This window comes from Alosa sapidissima, chromosome 21, assembly GCF_018492685.1.
Source record: "Alosa sapidissima isolate fAloSap1 chromosome 21, fAloSap1.pri, whole genome shotgun sequence".
In the NCBI taxonomy this organism is placed as follows: Eukaryota; Metazoa; Chordata; class Actinopteri; order Clupeiformes; family Clupeidae; genus Alosa; species Alosa sapidissima.
The window spans coordinates 7119351-7137409 of NC_055977.1; the positions used below are offsets into that span (position 1 = coordinate 7119351).

At 43.0% G+C, this 18059-nt stretch overlaps 1 protein-coding gene and 1 long non-coding RNA gene across 2 annotated transcripts; both read right to left on the reverse strand.

Moving 5' to 3' along the window:
• Positions 1-3072: 3072 nt before the first annotated feature.
• LOC121695915 lies at positions 3073-5711 on the reverse strand. The gene is made up of 2 exons (XR_006026203.1): positions 5597-5711; positions 3073-3680 (listed from the first exon to the last, which is right to left on the reverse strand). It is a non-coding gene; the product is annotated as an uncharacterized LOC121695915 (long non-coding RNA).
• Positions 5712-12425: 6714 nt separating this feature from the next.
• txnipa (thioredoxin interacting protein a) lies at positions 12426-16696 on the reverse strand. Its single transcript, XM_042076595.1, has 6 exons — positions 16189-16696; positions 15672-15747; positions 15410-15557; positions 14615-14974; positions 14083-14391; positions 12426-13897 (listed from the first exon to the last, which is right to left on the reverse strand). Exons 1-6 carry the CDS (start codon positions 16442-16444, stop codon positions 13850-13852), a joined length of 1197 nt encoding a protein of 398 aa, XP_041932529.1. The 5' UTR covers positions 16445-16696; the 3' UTR covers positions 12426-13849.
• Positions 16697-18059: the final 1363 nt, after the last annotated feature.

Sequence of the window (18059 nt, forward strand, 5' to 3'; positions counted from 1 at the left end):
AAATACATGTCATCTCATCTCAACTATGGGCGCAGCCAGGTTTGTTTTAAGGTCGTACGTCCACCTCGGGGTACCCTCAAGTGGGCGTGCCTGCCCAAAATGCCGCAAGAAAGCTGGGTAATTTACACTTTCCAACTCGGGCGGCGGATTTACGAGACATTTACGAGATATCTCGAAAGCAGCCTAAGGCTCTGTTTTCGGTCAAATATCCCCAGGCAGTACTACATTTCCCATGACCACTGTGCCGTAATGCTACGTCGGCTGCACGCAGTTTGCAGTAAAACCAACACGAGAGACCATGGAAACGAACGGAGCATCTACCAGAAAACACAAGGAATTAGAAGAACGAACGGAGCCAGAGCAGGGAGCATAGACTGAAAGAGGAGGGAGTTAGCCAGTAAAGTAAAGTAAAAAGTACCTAACACATGTACATAACACAAATGCATAATGCATTACGAAATATTAACGCAATTAACACATTTTGTTTACGCATTTCCTTTGTGGGGGGCTGATGTCATGTAGCCTAACGGAGGCCGCAAAACCTGAAGCAGCAAGATCGTATATTTTATTGTCTATGGAGTTAGCTGAAGATGTAACGTGAGGAGATTGTAGGTGAAAATGTTCAGTTTTAAAAAGGTAGCCTGATCAGTTATCACCACCACCACACGCATCACGCACTGTGCATATAGGGCACCAAGAGAGAGGATCGGGACCAACATTTAGCCAATAAATAGTAGCTGTACTGCAAACTGTTTTTTACTCTTGTTAGAGAAAGTATACAATGTCAACATGCACCAACAGCATGTTACAGAAAGATGATAGTTTTCGGGTCCTCTCTATAAAGATCCAACTTGAACATAGGCCCTATGCTACTTCATTTAATTGAGAGTGTCTGAGTCTAAGTGTGCAGGAGAGGGAGAGAAAACGAGTGGCAGGTTCTAGCTGGCTTTTCATTGTTGATGATGATTGATATCTCCTTTTTATTAAGTTAAGATTAAACTAAATGCGGCAGTGGTTGGGACAGACTTATGGGGGCGAGAATAGGAATGAAGCAGGGGATGAGGATATCGACAGAGAAATAGATAGATAGAGATCCCAAACATGAAATGAAGTGAAGTGCACTTTCTGTGTATATTTTGTGGTATGTATTCATGCCAACAATGTTAATACAATGACCAAATGCATTCAGTGACACTCATCTCATAAACTCATAATTCTCTTATTTTCACCGGAAAAAATGGCTAATAGAAATTCTGATTGGCTAGTAACTTTAGAAAGTTACCAGCCACATTGGCTAGTGATCAAAAAAGTTAATTTAGAACCCTGTAACTAATTCTGAATGTACAGTGATCACATACATTCTGCACATTCCCTTCAAAACACTGCATTGTATTACAAACATTGAAAGCTATTTTTAACTGGACATAAATGATCCTTTTATTATTAAACAGACTAATCCTAAACTAATACAAGAACACCACCAGTACAGAATGTTCTCCTGAGCTCTCCTGTAGTTTTTCCTTAACTAAGCATGATAAAACAATTCTGTCCCGAGACCTGTACAAGTCAGGTATCTGACCTGTTCTACTGCTGCCATTCTGGTACATGCAGAAACGGTTAATGTACGTGTGTGTACGTGTGTGTGTATGTGTGTGTGTGTGTGTGTGTGTGTGTGTGTGTATGGGTGTGTGTGTAGGTGTGTGTGTGTGTGTGTGTGTGTGTGTGTGTGTGTATGGGTGTGTGTGTAGGTGTGTGTGTATGTGTACAGGGTAATAGTTTGACCTTGTTTGTGTCACAAACTCCTCTGAAAGTTCCAAAACAAAATGTGCTCAAGTACCAGCACCCGTAAGCATTCCCCTCTGACAGCTGTGCGGGTGAGGGCGCTTAATGCCCACTTCCTGACACTGGGTGCCCGGTGCCCGGCACCTGGGGCGGCATTACCTAACGGCACCGTAAAACGTCCTGCCGGTCATTCTGTGCCCTGCAGTGTGGAGATGGAAACTAGATAACGAACCTCCTCCCACCACCTTTGTCCTACATGGGTCATGCTTATGTAAGGCAGCACCAGTGTGGGTCCACTGAGACATCTATTACTGGGCTAATGTTTCCACAGACAATATATCAGAGCCGTCGCTGCATTTCCATGGTAGTCCGCTGTATTTTGGTGTAAATTATGTATTATTGTGTAAATTATGTATTTACCCCTACATACCTTAAGCATTTAATATATTAGCACAGGTAATTAGGTCACACCACTTAGAAAATTGCTACATCATGTTCGGTATGCGATGGACAGATTTTTGGCTGGCATCAGGTCTCATGGAATATCATAAAATGAATGACAGTGTGAGAGTAGCCATGTTGTAGAGATTAAGATTAATAGCCAGTTGATTGTCTGGCCAGAACAAACTCAACAAACTGTTGAGCTGGTCTAAATCGATCAGCTCAGAGATTTCAGGTAATGTGCCAAAATAACAAGCATGATCACCTCTCCGCTACCGCCATCTATTTTAGGGGCAACACAAGCAAACATGGTCGCTATAGCAACATCTGGGCACGGCGTGTGTGGAACAGTGTGGAGTGGAGGGGTATGCAGAAAGAGGAACCATGAAGACAAACATGGCAACGCGGCACATGTAGAGGAGCGAGACGCAGAGAGGAACCGTGAGACAAACATGGCAACGCGGCACATGTAGCGGAGTGAGACGCAGAGAGGAACCGTGAGACAAACATGGCAACGCGGCACATGTAGCGGAGGAGGAGAGACACGCCGGACAGAGAAGGGACTGACCTGAGCACACTTGGCAGCCTACCTCGCGCACCCATCCTCTTCTCTGGTTTCCTGTCACCAGTCACTTGAGCCATGACATGGAGGATGCCGTGGAGATAGAGAAGGGGACTCTCTCTCTCTTCTCTCTCTCTCTCTCTTCTCCTCTCTCTCTCTCTCTCTCTCTCTGTATTTTCACTCTCTTTTTTATTATTTCTGTCTAATTCATGTGCACTCCCGGTGGCCATATGTCTATTTTATTTCCTCTTTTCCACATCTCTCTCAAATTCTCTCTTCACTCTAGATAGATAGATAGACTACTTTATTCATCCCCAAAGGAAAATGATGGTGTTATATAAAGTAATCAGCAATCAGCAGTCAAAAATAAATAGCATTTAGAATGTTAAGTCTCTGTGCAATTGCATGTAAACTGAGCATTGTCTCTCAGAATATCATTATCCTATCCCTGCACATAGGGGAGTCATTGTAAACTGTTAGACTGTAGAGAGAGGGAATTACTTTCTATAACGGTCCTTGTCACAGCGAAGTTGAAACAGCATCCAGCTAAAAACACTCTGTTGTCTGACATCCATGGTGGTGAATGTGAGGTGTTGTCCACAACATCCCTCTCTCAACCACAACTCCAAGGGCTCCAGTGCACTTCCAAGCACAGAGCCAGCTCTTCTATCAGTGTCTATATTTTCTCCCCCCCTCTGTGGTTGGTCCCAGCTGTTGCAGCACAAATAAACACCAGTATTAGGTTTCTGACAGTGGGCTCCGGGCGCATTAGAATGATCACCCGTGATCTCTAGGACCAGGGATACATACAGGACGACGCTCGACATGCCAAAAAGGGGGAACTGGCCGCAAGGGAGGTCTGTGTTTAGCTGTGGCAGCTGCCATCGTTTCCTTCCTAAAAAAAACAAACAGCTGAATGTGCCATTGTTAACTCAAAAAAGTTATTTTCCCCCTTTACGTTTTTACATGCATTAGGAAGTGTTAAAAATGGAGTTTGTACACCCGGGAATTTGCGAACAAAACATTTGCGACGTTTTCTTGTTTCTGTGGAATCCAAAACAAAATGGTGAAGTTCCTGGTATCAATTATTGGGTCTGTTTACTCCACTGAACACTTCAAATGAAACAACACAGCGGAAAGGAGATCAGGAGGAGCTGTTTTGTCACTGCGAGACTTACAGTAAGAATAAAAAATAGGGCCTAAGAATAGAGCAGTGTCCTTAGGAGGCTGATGTCACACAACCCAGAGAGAGATAGAGAGACAAAGAGAGAGAGAGAGAGAGAGAGTTGGGGTTGTGTGAAAGAAAGAGAGAGGAGGGGGGGTGGGAGAGAGAGAGACAGAGAGAGAGAGGTGGGTGTGTGTGGGGGTGTGAGGCCTTCAAAGTCACCCTCTCTATATTTCTAACAGGCTATGGCACTGGTCAGATAAAGAGTGGAAAATCTTCCTATAACTTTCTCTCAGCTCTCAGTAGTAGTCACATTGCTATGTCATCCCTGCAGGCCTGAATTTATAGTCATACAATCTACTTCAAAGTCAGCCAGCATGCAGGTATTCGGATGCCCTGAGGGGAAAAATCACACAGTTGTGGTGCCCTAACATAAGATATGCAGTACATGTTATGTTCGAGAGCTGTGTTGTCATGTATACAGGGCAGGCATGTACGCACAGATTTGTATGTTATGCCAACACCCTGAACCTAAACATAGATTGTTATCATGTGCAGTCCACATAAGGCCATCACATGTTGCATAACATGCTGACTGGTCCCCGTTTGACCTGACAGAACGTTTACGACTGCGACACCCCTTCTTCACCAAACTCTATTGTATAACACACACACACACACACTCACAGACACATGCAGACACACACACATGCACACACACACGAACACATACACATTGACACACACACATGCACACACACATACACACACAGACACACACACACACAGACACACACTCTTTTCTTTCTGAGTATACATGGAACAAATGTGTAAATGTTTCGATTTCACCAAACTGTTACTTTTGCCTTCTTTGGGATGGCTGAACGTCTTATAGGGACAGGGGTCATCCCTCCCTGTAATTCACACCATGCCGACTGCCCTGTCCCCATTTTTCCACTTCAAATCCACACGTAGCCAGCCACACATAGCCATGGAATACCTCCAGTGCGTGCCACTGCTACTGTAACTCCATGTGAAGCCCCCTCACCATCACCAAACACTAGACAGCTCGCCATCTGGCCAATCGGCTTGAGGTAAACAAGCTTGGCCCCGCTGGCCTGTGGCAGTATGGGTCACCATTCCTATGGTCTTACTTCATGACACCCAACGTAATGACATTTCTGTTGTGCAAAACACATACTCATAAATCTTGCCTTGATGGGGCACAAAACATTTCCATTGGTTATGGGTATGGGCGTGTTTGCTGCCCTGAGAGAAGTCCTGAGCTAAGTCTGTTAGCATGCTTGCCTCTATACACACTCAGATTTAGTGATAGCTATTTAGTTTTTCCATCGCAGGTTTTTTTTTTGCAGGTAGCAAGCAAAAGCGTTATACTGCACCACTCATGCATACCTCAAAGTGATGTATAGGCCCCAGCCGTGGCGCAACTGGCTGAGGCACCTGCACCGTACGCCGGTGACTCAGGTTCGATTCCCGCCCTTTCCGGCTCCCACCCCGACTCTCTCTCCCACTCACTTCCTGTCATTCTCCACTGTCCTGTCAATTAAAGGCATAAAAGCCCAAAACATATACTGTTGTATTCATACAAAAACACTGAAACATAAAACAATTTATATCAAACATACTCTCCATTTGTAAATCCCTCCTGATCCATATCGATATGCCCAGGCTCCCCTGGACCCCTCTGGAGGACTGTGATAACAAACTCATGAGTCCTCTCCTGACTGATGGCATCGGAAAGAAATAGCTGTGAAATGAGTCCTACGGTAGGGCATCTTCAACAGCATGCCTCATGGCATCCAGGGGGATTACGGCTTCAGTTGCGTTCCATCAACGCATGCCAGTGGGTGCTCCCGACGGTAGCTATGCAAAATAATGACTTGAAGTATAACTGTAATTTGATTGGTTGGTGCTGTCCATCGATTGGCTTGATTGGCCGGTGCCCACTGTCGGTGCAGCAACAGCTGAACTTCTCAACGCGAGCGATGGGAGAAACGCGACGCAACGGACCCACAATTCAGTTCGGCAACGGATGACGTGAGCCCATGTAAAGTGAATGGGCACTCCAGCACGGCAACGCACGCAACTGTGTGTAGGAGCCGTTAGTCATGGCAGTTAGTCATTTACTGTAGCAGACGATTCCTCATCAGTGTATTACCACCCTGCGGGCATTCTGTTGGGCACTGGTGAGTTCACAATGGTGAACCATGACAAACCACAGGTTCTGCCAAATCATGCCACCGCAGCATCACTCATCTGCTTCTGGGCAGATTGGTGTGCCAATCTTTTCCACACCTCAAATGTAACGTCACAAAATAGACTGAACAACAGAAAACGTCAGCATTGCAACACACGCATGTTCTTACTCATAAAAAGGACTCTGTTAAGCATTCGTTCATCAAAGACTTTGCATAAGTATTAAAAAAAAGATTCAGTTTCAAAACATTCAAACTAAGAAATCTCTGGATTTATAGAATTTATTAGGACTTAGAACCTAGTATCATTTTGATCAGATCTATAGGTGTGTTTGTTTACATGATGACATTCAGTTCAATATCGCTGGCAGCATAATTTCCGGGATTTCCTAACACACCCAGACAGGCTGAGACAAGCAAGACTTTCACTGAGACAAACACACCTAAATTTTGATCTCTGCTAGACATATTTTCCTTCCTTTATGACATTTAATGTGGAAACCAAAGATTGTTTTGCTCATTGGTTGAATTGTATGGCTGCTCCAAAACCCAATCCCAGGCAAAATCTTACTTGGATAGTCCAACCACAGAGACTTAACAGATCATCTGTTAAGATTCAGAGTCTGTATGTAAAATTGTTGTTGAACAATTACTAAACATTAAATCCAACCCCTGACCTTAACCTTAAACATAAATTGCAGTAAACAATCAACAAGTTTGTTGATAATCTGAGCATCTGATAGTGTGTGACTCAGTCCCCTTTTCTCTCTTGTTTCTAATGGATTTGAGGCAGCATAAAGAAGTAGGCTAAATCATCTGGTTCCCTAAACTATCCACAGCTGTTCAGATTTTAACAAACTATTTGTTGAAACGGGGAACTGCAATTTATTGGGTTAGAGATTGGGTTTTAAGGTAACGTTCAGTGAACAAACTCTTGTATAGATAACCAACTACCAATACGGTTCCAGCATTCGCTAATTGGAAACACTTAAGGCCTATGTTTTACCTGCCATAATATTCCAATCTCTGAAGTCAGTTTACTTTCACTTCAGAAAGTAAAGGGTTATTGATTACTGTGGGACTTTTTGGGCTCAACAAGTAGATCAAGTACTGAATTAGTTAGCCGATTAATTGGTTACCTGATTAATTAATTAGCTGCTGTATAGATTTATCATAAATATAGGTGTCGATTGTAAATCCTGAAAGTTGCTGGACCAGCCACTCTCTTCAGTTTCCAGGGTTGTCCATATTCAGCCCTGCTCATATGGGGTTGTCTCATGTCACACGCTGGGGATCTGGTCAGCTATTTGTGGGGAAGGAGGTCAGGGCCCTTTCCTGAAATCTGCCTATGTGTGTTTGGTGTGGTAATAACAAACCATTATCGATTACTGTGGGACTGGTTATTGATTACTGTGGGACTTTTTGGGCTCCTCAGTAGCCAAGCTCTCAGTGGTTTAGAGTAGTGTGTCAGTGGTCATCTCATGCACAAGGGCTCAGCTCTGGGCCAAGACATTCCAGGCTTCTGAGAGGTCAAAGGTCAGAGTTGTGTTCAAAATTGGCAAACATTGGTGAATGTTTGTGGTGAAATTGTTCCATTCATTCATTTTGAACGATTTTGAACATTCCATTGTAACGGTATTGCATTGTTACCTTTGTCAAGCCCATGTCCAGGTCCACTGTCCACATGTTCGTGGAGAACAACCTCAGAATGTTCGCGAATTTTAACGCACCTCAGGTCAGAGTTGAATATCACAGCATAGTCCGACCAGGGAACACATGTTTATTTTGCAGCTCAGGATCATGACTTTTTTTTTTACTTTAGCTTGGACAAACAGCACAATACATCAGTCAGTGATATAATTATAATAGCAACATAATAGCAACTATAATAGCAACAGGGATATAATTATAATTCATTATCAAAGTCAAGCAGTTGTGTCTCCAAGGCAACAGAGATAAGATAAGTTTATTAAGCTACTGTTGGAAAGAAGATCTAGAGGGGGAGAAGCAAGAAACTCAAACAATTGTGACCTGGTGATATTGTATGAACAACGATTACCACCCATTGCATTATTTTTAATGACTAATGAAAGTTAAATAAACCATCAATGACCTAAATGGAAAATATGTGAGACTTCTGTGGGTCAATCTGATCTGTCTAACAATCAGCTATCTCTGTTTCTCTGTTTACAACAAGGAGTGTGTCCTAATCTCTCCATCAAAAAAGTAAACAATCAAATCACTTAAAAAGCATCTAAAACATAAAATGGTGTCCACTCATTCATGTATACTGTGGGACTCACTATCAGCCTCAAAGTCGAAACAACTGTTACAAGCCTTGTAACTGTTAACATGCTACAAGTTGCAACAAACTCTTGGCAGAGCTTCGCAGAGCTGATTTTAAATGTTGTGGGGGAAAAATACTTATAACAATGTAGACCTTTCTTGTCTACATGTTGGCATTCCCTCACAGAGGAAATGCTGGGAAAACACAGATTTCCCATGCAGTCTTGTTTTTGTCAACTAAACAGTGTAAAAAAAACAAAACACCTACCGTAACTACATATTATCCAGACAATAGGAAGATTAGGGCATGCAACCTCTAACACTGTCTTAAGCATGGGATTCACACTTATTGTCAGAATGACTTGAGCAGATCCTCTCACAAGCTGGTGATATAATGAGGCCTACAATCTTTCAAATCTTTAGGCGTCTTATGGGAAAGAGAGGAGCACAATAATCCATTTGCATCTGTTGCAAATCAGTTTGATAGAAATAGTGCTGCTTTAAAGGAGAAATCCTGTAAACAATCGGTTTTAGCTTGAGTTGCTAGTTCCAACAGCTAAAGCTGCCAGGCAGCTAGCGCTACGCTCTGGGAGCATGTCCGTGAGCCCCCATGTTCATGCCCCCAGGGTAGCACTGTAGCTGCTTGGCTGCTTTAGTTACTAGCAACTAAAGCTTGGTAAAATTCGATTGTTTTTAGTTTTTTTTCCCCACCAACAGTTCAGTTCTCTGTGACTTCGAGAGATGGATATCTATATGTGAAAAATCGCCAGATTTATCCTTTAACAGTGCAAATGTATTGACAAAAAGCATCCTGTTGTGTCTTGATCATAAACTCTCTGGTTAAATTTCCCTGTGTTCCATGCTCACTGTTTTTCTGATAACCCTTTACCTTTGCCATCTCTTTTCAGTCATGGTTGTTGACATTCACCTTCCACTCTTTACAGAATTACTACTCTGCTGGCATTGTGCTGCAATGATGTGTTACAAAAAGGTCAGACAGACTTGGAAACTACACCTTAATGGAGTGGAACAACCCTAGAGAAAGAGTCATTAGATAAGCTTGGAGAGTCATGAGTGCTTAGTTCTGCATTTGCAGCACTTCTGGGTTGTTCATTAACCCAAAGAGGCTGTAGCTAGTATATGCAAGGCTATGGAGAGAGAGATAGAACGTTCCCTTCTAAAAAAAAAGAACATATCTGTACGGCAAAGGAGAGCTGGTTTGCCTGTCTGGACAACTATAAAGTAATATAAAGTATATACAAAATATAAAGTTTATTGCAAGTACTCTCAGATGTGAATGCAATATGCCTGCAGACCTACTTTAGTCTTTTCTATAGGGCAGATTGAAAGAATTTTAAAGAGGGGATGAGTAATTCAGAGTGTGTCTGGTAGTCATCCACAAGCAATGGTCATCCACAAGCAAGTGCTGCATTTATGTAGACACTGATGGATTATACAAATCTTTGGAAAGTCCATAACTTTTCAAGGTCCATAACTGAGCAGAGCATATTTTACACAGCAGAGGTAATGCAGCTTAAGTCTTATACTTTGTGGCTCAACAAGTAGATCAAGTACTGAATTAGTTAGCCGATTAATTGGTAATTAGCGGCTGTATAGATTTATCATCAATATAGGTGTCGATTGTAAATCCTGAAAGTTCATAGGCTGTCCATATTCAGCCCTGCTCATATGGGGTTGTCTCATGTCACACGCTGGGGATCTGGTCAGCTATTTGTGGGGAAGGAGGCCAAGGCCCTTTCCTGAAATCTGCCTATGTGTGTTTGGTGTGGTAATAACAAACCATTATCTCTCTGGTTAGATTAAGGAGGTTTCCCGTTCACCTGTAGAAATGTCTGTGGTAGGTAAGTGATGAATGATTCCGTTATGCATTTCTGTTTGGTCAGGTCTGGAGAGTTAACTTCCAGTTTCTCCTTTTTCTCTTTTTCTCTGTGTTCTTTTTTCTCCGAAAAATGAATACTGAAGCTGTGAAAAGAGAGATGGTCTGATGTGTCAAGAGAAAAACAACAAAAGTTCCCTTGATAAGCCTCCAACTCTTCAGCATAACTAAAGAAAAATGAGTAAGAAATATACAATAAATTCATACTTGGGTTCACACATGGAAGTGAGTGTTGTATCTGTCCTTGTGTGTGTGTGTGTGTGTGTGTGTGTGTGTGTGTGTGTGTGTGTTTGTTTTAGTGTCCTCTGTCTCACTTGTGTCAGCATCTGTTCACCCAGTTCAGCTGCTAATCTTATAACCTCTCTGTTGAGAGGGACAGTGAGAGACAAAGCATTGGGACCCTGGCAGAGAAGGGGTGTAACATTTGCCAGGGGAAGGCGCAGCTACAGATGGAGAGAGGGAAAGAAGCTCCACTCACGTCATCACACATGAGAACGGTGCAGAGGAGCCAAGCTAACAGTGCCCGGTATGAGAGGGGAATGGGCGTGGAATGTTCCGGTCTGTTTCAGGACAGATAAACAATTTACGGCCTTATCAGCACATAAGGCACGTCCACAGGATGTTCAACTCTCAAATCAGTTTCTGCGTAGATGTAGAGAGCAACGACATGAAGTTAAGGATGGCTTCAGTTCTGAGGTCTGGGTTGAGGTGTCAAGCAATGCCAATTTTGCTAAAGACTAAAAATGTGAAGGTCTTCTGGTCTGCTGACTGGACCAAGACAAACTGATCACACAGATACAGAAATAGACCCTTAGTCATGGGCCTGACCTACTGTAGAAACAGCTCCATTACCATAGACTATCCAACAACTTCGATGGATTTGTATTCCTGAATAATCTACCAGCCCTTTTGCATCTTCATCAGATGGCAAAACAAAGTCCCTGAGAATGAATAGTCAAATCCCACCAATCTTAGATATTGAATATTTTGACATGCATACAGGTGCAAAAATTTGAATATTGAAAGTTTAATATTTTCCTGTAATTTATTTCAAAAAATGAAACTGACATACAATCTACATTCATGACACATAAAGGGAAATATTTCAATCATTTTGTTTGTTTGTTTTAATCTTGATCATTCTAATGTTGATGATAACGGTTTACAACTCATGGAAATCAAAAATCCAGAATCTCAAAATTTTAGAATAAATAGTTTATAATGTCGACTTGAGAAAAGCTCTAATCAATTCAATTATGTCAAAACATTGACAATGGTTTCCTGAACCTTTAATCTCTAAGTCTGGACTGAAATGGACTTTTCCACAATATTCCAATTATTTTAAATGCACTTATATAGATCCTATGAGCTAACAATTATAACTGTCCTGTCCTATGTTGATCAATCGAGCAAATAATCTTTTGAGATAAGGCTATCTGAAGTCGATAGCTACCAGCGATTATCTTTATTTAAACGGTCTGACTATGTTCTCACTTACTAAGTGGAGACTGGCAAATGGCCATCGATTTTCCTGGATTGAATGTGGTAGAAAGATACGATTGATGATCTTGACTTTGAGGAGACCAAATGCACTGACCATAACTCACACTTCATGATCAACTAGAGGAAAATCAGATGGGCATATTTTCCATATCCCCTTTTTACACATCCTGCAAATGACCAAGTACCAAGTACTGTTGAAGTGCACAATCTGTTTTGGGGTGCAGGCAGCATACCGTACATGCATCCTTCCTGCTGCCTTCAACTAAAGATTCTTTGGACGTCTCTGGTTCAACTCCCACTGATTAAAGTCAGCTGTCGGTATCCTAGCAATTGCGCTCTGTATTGTTATCTTGCTAGGCCATCCAAAACAAATAGGTGCTACCTTGATGCCTGCTATATACGGCAAGTGACTTGTTAGTTAACGCAGCGAGGCAGCTGCCTTCTGTTTTAGACACAACTAATATTTTCTTCATCTTTCATCTCTTGGTTATTTTAGCTAAGTCTATAAGGATCACAAGCATTTATGTACCGTAGAAATATCGTTAAACATAAAAGTCAACAAACAAAGTCAAGTGCATTTGAAACTTTTTATTTATTTTATACAAAACTAACCCATAGGGTCTCAAATACAAAAAACACTTTCCAAGACACGTATACAAAAACATGTGCATTTCACAGATCAGTCTTTGAAAGCTTTTCAAGCAGTTAAGTTTGAAGAAAACGTAGCACAAGTAAATAAACTTAACATTCACCATCAGAATACATGATGGTGTCCTGAGTGAAATGATACATTTGTTTTCCCCACAAATTACATTTCTTTTTATTGTGGAGGCGTCATTCCGAATTTATCACCATTTACACCACCACCAGACACTTTGGCACTTCGTAGTGTCAACTTTTTTCTTTTGGCCTAGTGATTCAGCCCTTGTTCAGAACCAGATACAACCACTTGTTTTAGCCCTTGCAAATAAGAGGTTTCTGCCCACCATACAGTGACAGGTCATGGGGTAGATCACAACAATGTGCTTTTTGCTTCGACTAATCTACGCATACAGTGTATGGAAAGAAATAAAATGGAAGACTGGTGGGTCAAACATAGAAGATGAACTAAAACATTTACAGAAAATCCTCTCTATAGGCGACAAGAGAATCCAAAGTACATTACAAAAAAAAAGTGCATCATGATCATGAAGGAAAATAAGAGCTTATTGAAGACAACACTGGTCTGCCATATAATGTGGTCTAAAATCTGCATTATTTTCCCCTTCGTTATAGGCAGGGGACTCACATCACCTTATGGAGTATATGTCATAATTGCAACCAATGTTCCACAATGTTCCATTAAAATACAGAAAAGAATTGAACAAAGGAGGTGCTAAGATGGTTCCTCAAAATGAAATGCCCCATAATATTACAAATGGAATGACAACAAAGGCTATGAAGGACGGACACAAGTCCCAAACGAAGAGAAAGTCATGGAGTGTCGATGTCATCAACAACTATTACAGACAAGACATGCTTCTGATTCTCAGCAGTACACTTGGACTCATCCAAATTCTGAAAGTTCACAGGGGTAGCAGCGTAAGAACAGCGAACTTTAGCGCTCCGCTCGACTGTTGCAGGGCCTCCGTTCAAGCACTGACACCTTAACAGCAATATAAGGTTGGAAATGGGAGTGCTAGTGTTCAGCTCAGATGGCGTTGCGAAAATAATAACTAACTTGCTGACAGTGCAGGCACAGGGTAGCACCGACTTCCTTTTTCTCTCTGTGCTCTTTGCGAAAAAAAAAACTTTCTTGTTCCCCTTCTCGACTGGTCTCCAGGACCCTGGTGACCACGAACAATCACACCTCCAACAGCTCTTTTTCCAAAGGCCTCAAAATGGGCTCTTTGAGCCTATTTCTTTCCTGAGTTCGTTCTGGTGAACTAGTTCAAGTGCCATGAGTGGAAGGAAAGCGACCCCCACCACGAATCCAGTGGGGGGTTTTAGAAGGCAGTTCAGCAGACTTGTAGCATACGGACATTGCCATTGAACTCCTCATCCACCTGCAGGACACAGCAAAGGGAGAAGGGAAGCATGTTAGAAAACCCATTGACCTGCTCATCCAGAACAAATATGACTCAATTATACTATATTTATTGCAGAACAGTAAACCATTGGTCCCATTCCCTTGATTACCCCTTGTGACTTAGTGATTTGAGAGGTCAAAGGCCTTTGTGTGGAGTCTCACCTCTGTGTAAGCAGGTGGGGGGAAGGTGAACTGGGGCATGTTCATGAAGATCGGGCTGTCGTCGCCGTCGTAGTCGTCCAGCAGGGGCGTGAGCGGCTGGTCGAGGCGCACGTCGCGGGTCACGTCGCAGTAGCTGGGGGGCGCGCTGGGCATGCGCAGGGACACCCAGCTGTTGGAGGCGTTGCTCACCGAGCCGTCCTGGCTGCTCATGCTGTTGGTGCGGCTGCCGAAGCCGTTGTAGGGCACGGTTCCGATGACCAGGGGCAGCTCAAGGATCAGTTTGTCACTGCCAGGGATGTGCATGTAGATCTGGATGAGGAGGGAGGGAAGGAAGGAAGGTAGAGTTAGGCAGGGTTGGGCGGCACTAGCAGTGGTTTAACTGTAGTGATGGAAGTAGCGCATCAGCATCCACATTGGGAATGCCAATTCATTTACCCAGCACATTGGCACTGAGACCTGAGGCCTCTAGGGCTTACATCTATGTTTAGAGGTGTTTAATGGAGAGGTGTCAAGCTCAATTACAGACACTTACCATGAGAGCATACTCCACGCGGATGATGTTACAGCCCAGCATGGAGGGCTTGATCTTGGGCACGCGAATGGTCTTGCCCTGCCAGGCGTCGCACATGCCCGAGATGATGTGATTGCCGCGGACGGACGAGAGCTTCTGGCGGAAGACCTTGGTGCGGCCGTTGGCCTGGTAGGTCTGCTTGGCCACGATGGCTGCCTTGGGCACCACGATGCGCGAGCAGGTGTTCTCGAACTTGGCGTTGATGCTGATCTCCTCGCCCTCACAGTAGCCTCGCCTGTCGATCTTGGCATTCAGGGACACCTGGCCGTCGGGGATGAACATGCAGGTGACCTTCTTCTCCTTCATGCCGCCAGTGGGTGACTGCCCAGGGAAGAGGGGGAAGATGGAGGTTACTCACACATCAATTCACACAGTTTTCCCCCCATTAAAGCCCATCTATTGACAGCTAGCTATCACAATTAGAGAGGATTATTGCTAGACATCAAGGAGACATTCACCATTCACTTTACATAATCTTTCCAGTGAGGCTGCCATCTCCACTAATTGTAGCTAGGGATCATGGCAGTGCCATTTTTATCCAGGCCCATTCAGTTTTTCCCGAGAGCTCTGCTGAGCAGGATGTGACACAGCTAAAACTCACTGCAGCCTCCTGTGTAATCCCACTAAAGCCATCTAGGCTGATAACCCCAAGGGCAGTCAAGTGCATTTCTACTACCAACTGCACTAATGCCATTGCCACTGTCACTACTAAAGACCATGCTGCCTGCCTGACCATGTAGCAGTGTAGATGCTCACCAGCAAGTCAGGAGTGTTGACATCCAGGGGCTCCTCCACCTCAAAGCTCTTCCTGCACTCCTGAGGAGGCTGAGAGGGCCTCTCCATCACAGCCTTCACATAGTACTGCACAAAGCCAAACTTGCCCTTGTAGGAGGACACGATTTGCCTGAAAAACAAAAAGTAGCACAAAGGTTATTCCACTGAAGCTGCATGTTGTAGTCTACGTAGTAAAGAGCTCACTGTAGGTCACTGTTTGCTGCTGATGTTAGGGGACACTTACCCTTGCTGGGGAAGCTCGAAGCCAAACATGTACTCGTACTTGTTCCCAGGTCTCAGGATAACTGATCCATCAGTATCTATACATAGAAAAGGATCATAACATCAATGAGGATTCAGTCATTAGCATCTTCAACTGCAATACAAGCAGGGTTAAGAATGTTCTGCCTCCAAGTTCTGGTGTTAGGCACCAAGTTCAACAATTCTTCACTACCAAGTAAGGCATTTTCAATCAACTGTTCCTGATGAGGTCAATCATCTGAGGCAAATCATCTTTACAAGTGAGATTAATGTAAACGTTGGATGTCATCCACTACACTGTCCACAATGATTTCTTACTGCTTAGAGAATAGATTTACTCATTAATGTTTCAAAATAGCTAACAAGCTAACAGCTAACGTGAGCCATACTAATTGTATGCATTGGCTAGCAGCTAACACCAGAAAAAAAACAGGATGCAGTAGCATTTGTAGCCCCTCGTGACCCCTCAACTTTTACACAATTTGAATCCTGAATCTTACCAGCTGGCTGGTCATCAAGATGAACCACCTCTTCATACTTCAGATAATCAATTTCCTCTCGGCATCTCTGCTTTCCTTTGGCATATTCCACTTTTGCGCTTCCGACTCCGCACACTTTCATAGCCGAGACTCTTGTTACTTCGTTGACCTCAACCACGATCCTCCCGGCTACTTTGTCCCCACCACTGTAGAAAGCCTTGCTAGGATCGTTGAAGATGATTTCGAAGGTCTTCACTCTCTTGGTCATAGCAACCATGTTTGCTAATTGATGGATATCCAAGTCAAGATAACAAAAATACTTTTCCGATGTGTTAGCGAGCAACGAAGCTGGCTAAATTGTTGAATGATCAACGTTAGTGCATTCAACAAGTAAAAGCAATAATATCGATTGTCTTGTGAAGACAGTAATCAAAAGAGGCTATGAGCAACCGTGTGCTAAAAGCACTAAATTAGGTTGTCAGTTTAAGCGTATCCTTGTATCATTTCAGCTTGGAGTAGTTTCCTCCGCAATAGCTACACACAGTATATATATGCCGAGCCCCCAGCCAGTGATTCACGGGACATGTTTATCAGTTCCACTGTGCATGTGGTAGAGGAATGAACAGCATGGCTCAGCGCGTGTACAACGCTCCCATTGGTCGAAATCCCCTGTTTTTGCTAGGTTCAACCAATCGCCGTTGAGAAGCTGCGCGTGGACACCTCATGGCTTGTAGCACTAAGCGAGTGTGCAGCTGCTGTCGAGAGAGGAGGGGGAGTCAAAGGAGTGGCTTCTCGCGTAGTCTGGAGACTGGAACAAAGGCAGTGGGGAACACCCGTTCACCAATCACATTATTGCTTTCAATTACGTTTACCCCAACATAAACGAGCCTAGGACACACTGTACCGGAATCCCCCTATGAACCTGGGTGAAATAGGCTACCGGTCATACATTTATATTATATTGTTGTTCTTTGTGTTGGTCAGTTGATATTATTCATAGAGCAACATCTCTCATTCTCTAATTTCCATTAGACATTTACATTTTCATAGCTGGGAAATTACAGTAGGCCTATTACCATATGAATAAGTAAAAACCCAGGCATGCCCCTGTAACCTATTCATCAATAAATTCACCAAATTTCAGTTGGTTCTTTCTTTAACATGACATCTAAAAGGATGCATTTAAATAGTATTGTATTGTAATTTTATTTTATTTTAATTTCACTTCTTTTTGAAGTTTCTCTTCAAAGTAGAAGTAGTCCATTCAAGTAATGACGGGAAACTCCCGACAAACCACACCATTCTGTAGCCTGTATACCACTGATCATCTTATAGAAACATCCCATGTGTTCAGGGCATGTCTTTGCTATGTTCACATCTTGTAGTGATCTTTGTTCATAGAAGACCACATGGTCACAGACAGTAAATTTGTTATATTACATTATGTTACCCAGATCTAGCCATGGAAAGCATGTTAGAGTACAATGTGTCCAACAATTGATGCATTGACCTTGTGTGCACACAGACAATTTTGTCTGGGATAGATTCTAAAATTTCAAATCACATGTTAAATCATATATTAAATCCATAAACTGTATAAAATCAACACAATAATTACTGTATTCCTAACCACTTAATCCTAAGATGTAACACTGAATTAAGAGACAGATAAGCAAGAGACTAGCTCCCTGTCCTCAGAATGAGCATGGTCTGCCAATGCTCTAGTCTATCATGAATGCTGCAGCCTACATGAACAATATCATGGCTTGAGGTGAAAAGATGAGAGGGTGTATCCCCACACAGCTCAAAAGGCCTATGGTTAAGTAAAATATTTTATCAAAAGGTTCATCAACAGCTGACACAGCTGAACAGCTAGGCTTGGCTCCAATCAG

Excerpts from the sequence above, each read along its gene's own strand:
- txnipa (XM_042076595.1), bottom strand. The coding sequence starts at position 16,444 with ATGGTTGCTATGACCAAGAGAGTGAAGACCTTCGAAATCATCTTCAAC. Across the intron at positions 15,748-16,188 it reads TCTTGATGACCAGCCAGCTG|ATACTGATGGATCAGTTATC; the intron begins GTAAGATTCAGG and ends TTCTATGTATAG. Across the intron at positions 14,975-15,409 it reads TCAACACTCCTGACTTGCTG|TCACCCACTGGCGGCATGAA; the intron begins GTGAGCATCTAC and ends TTCCCTGGGCAG.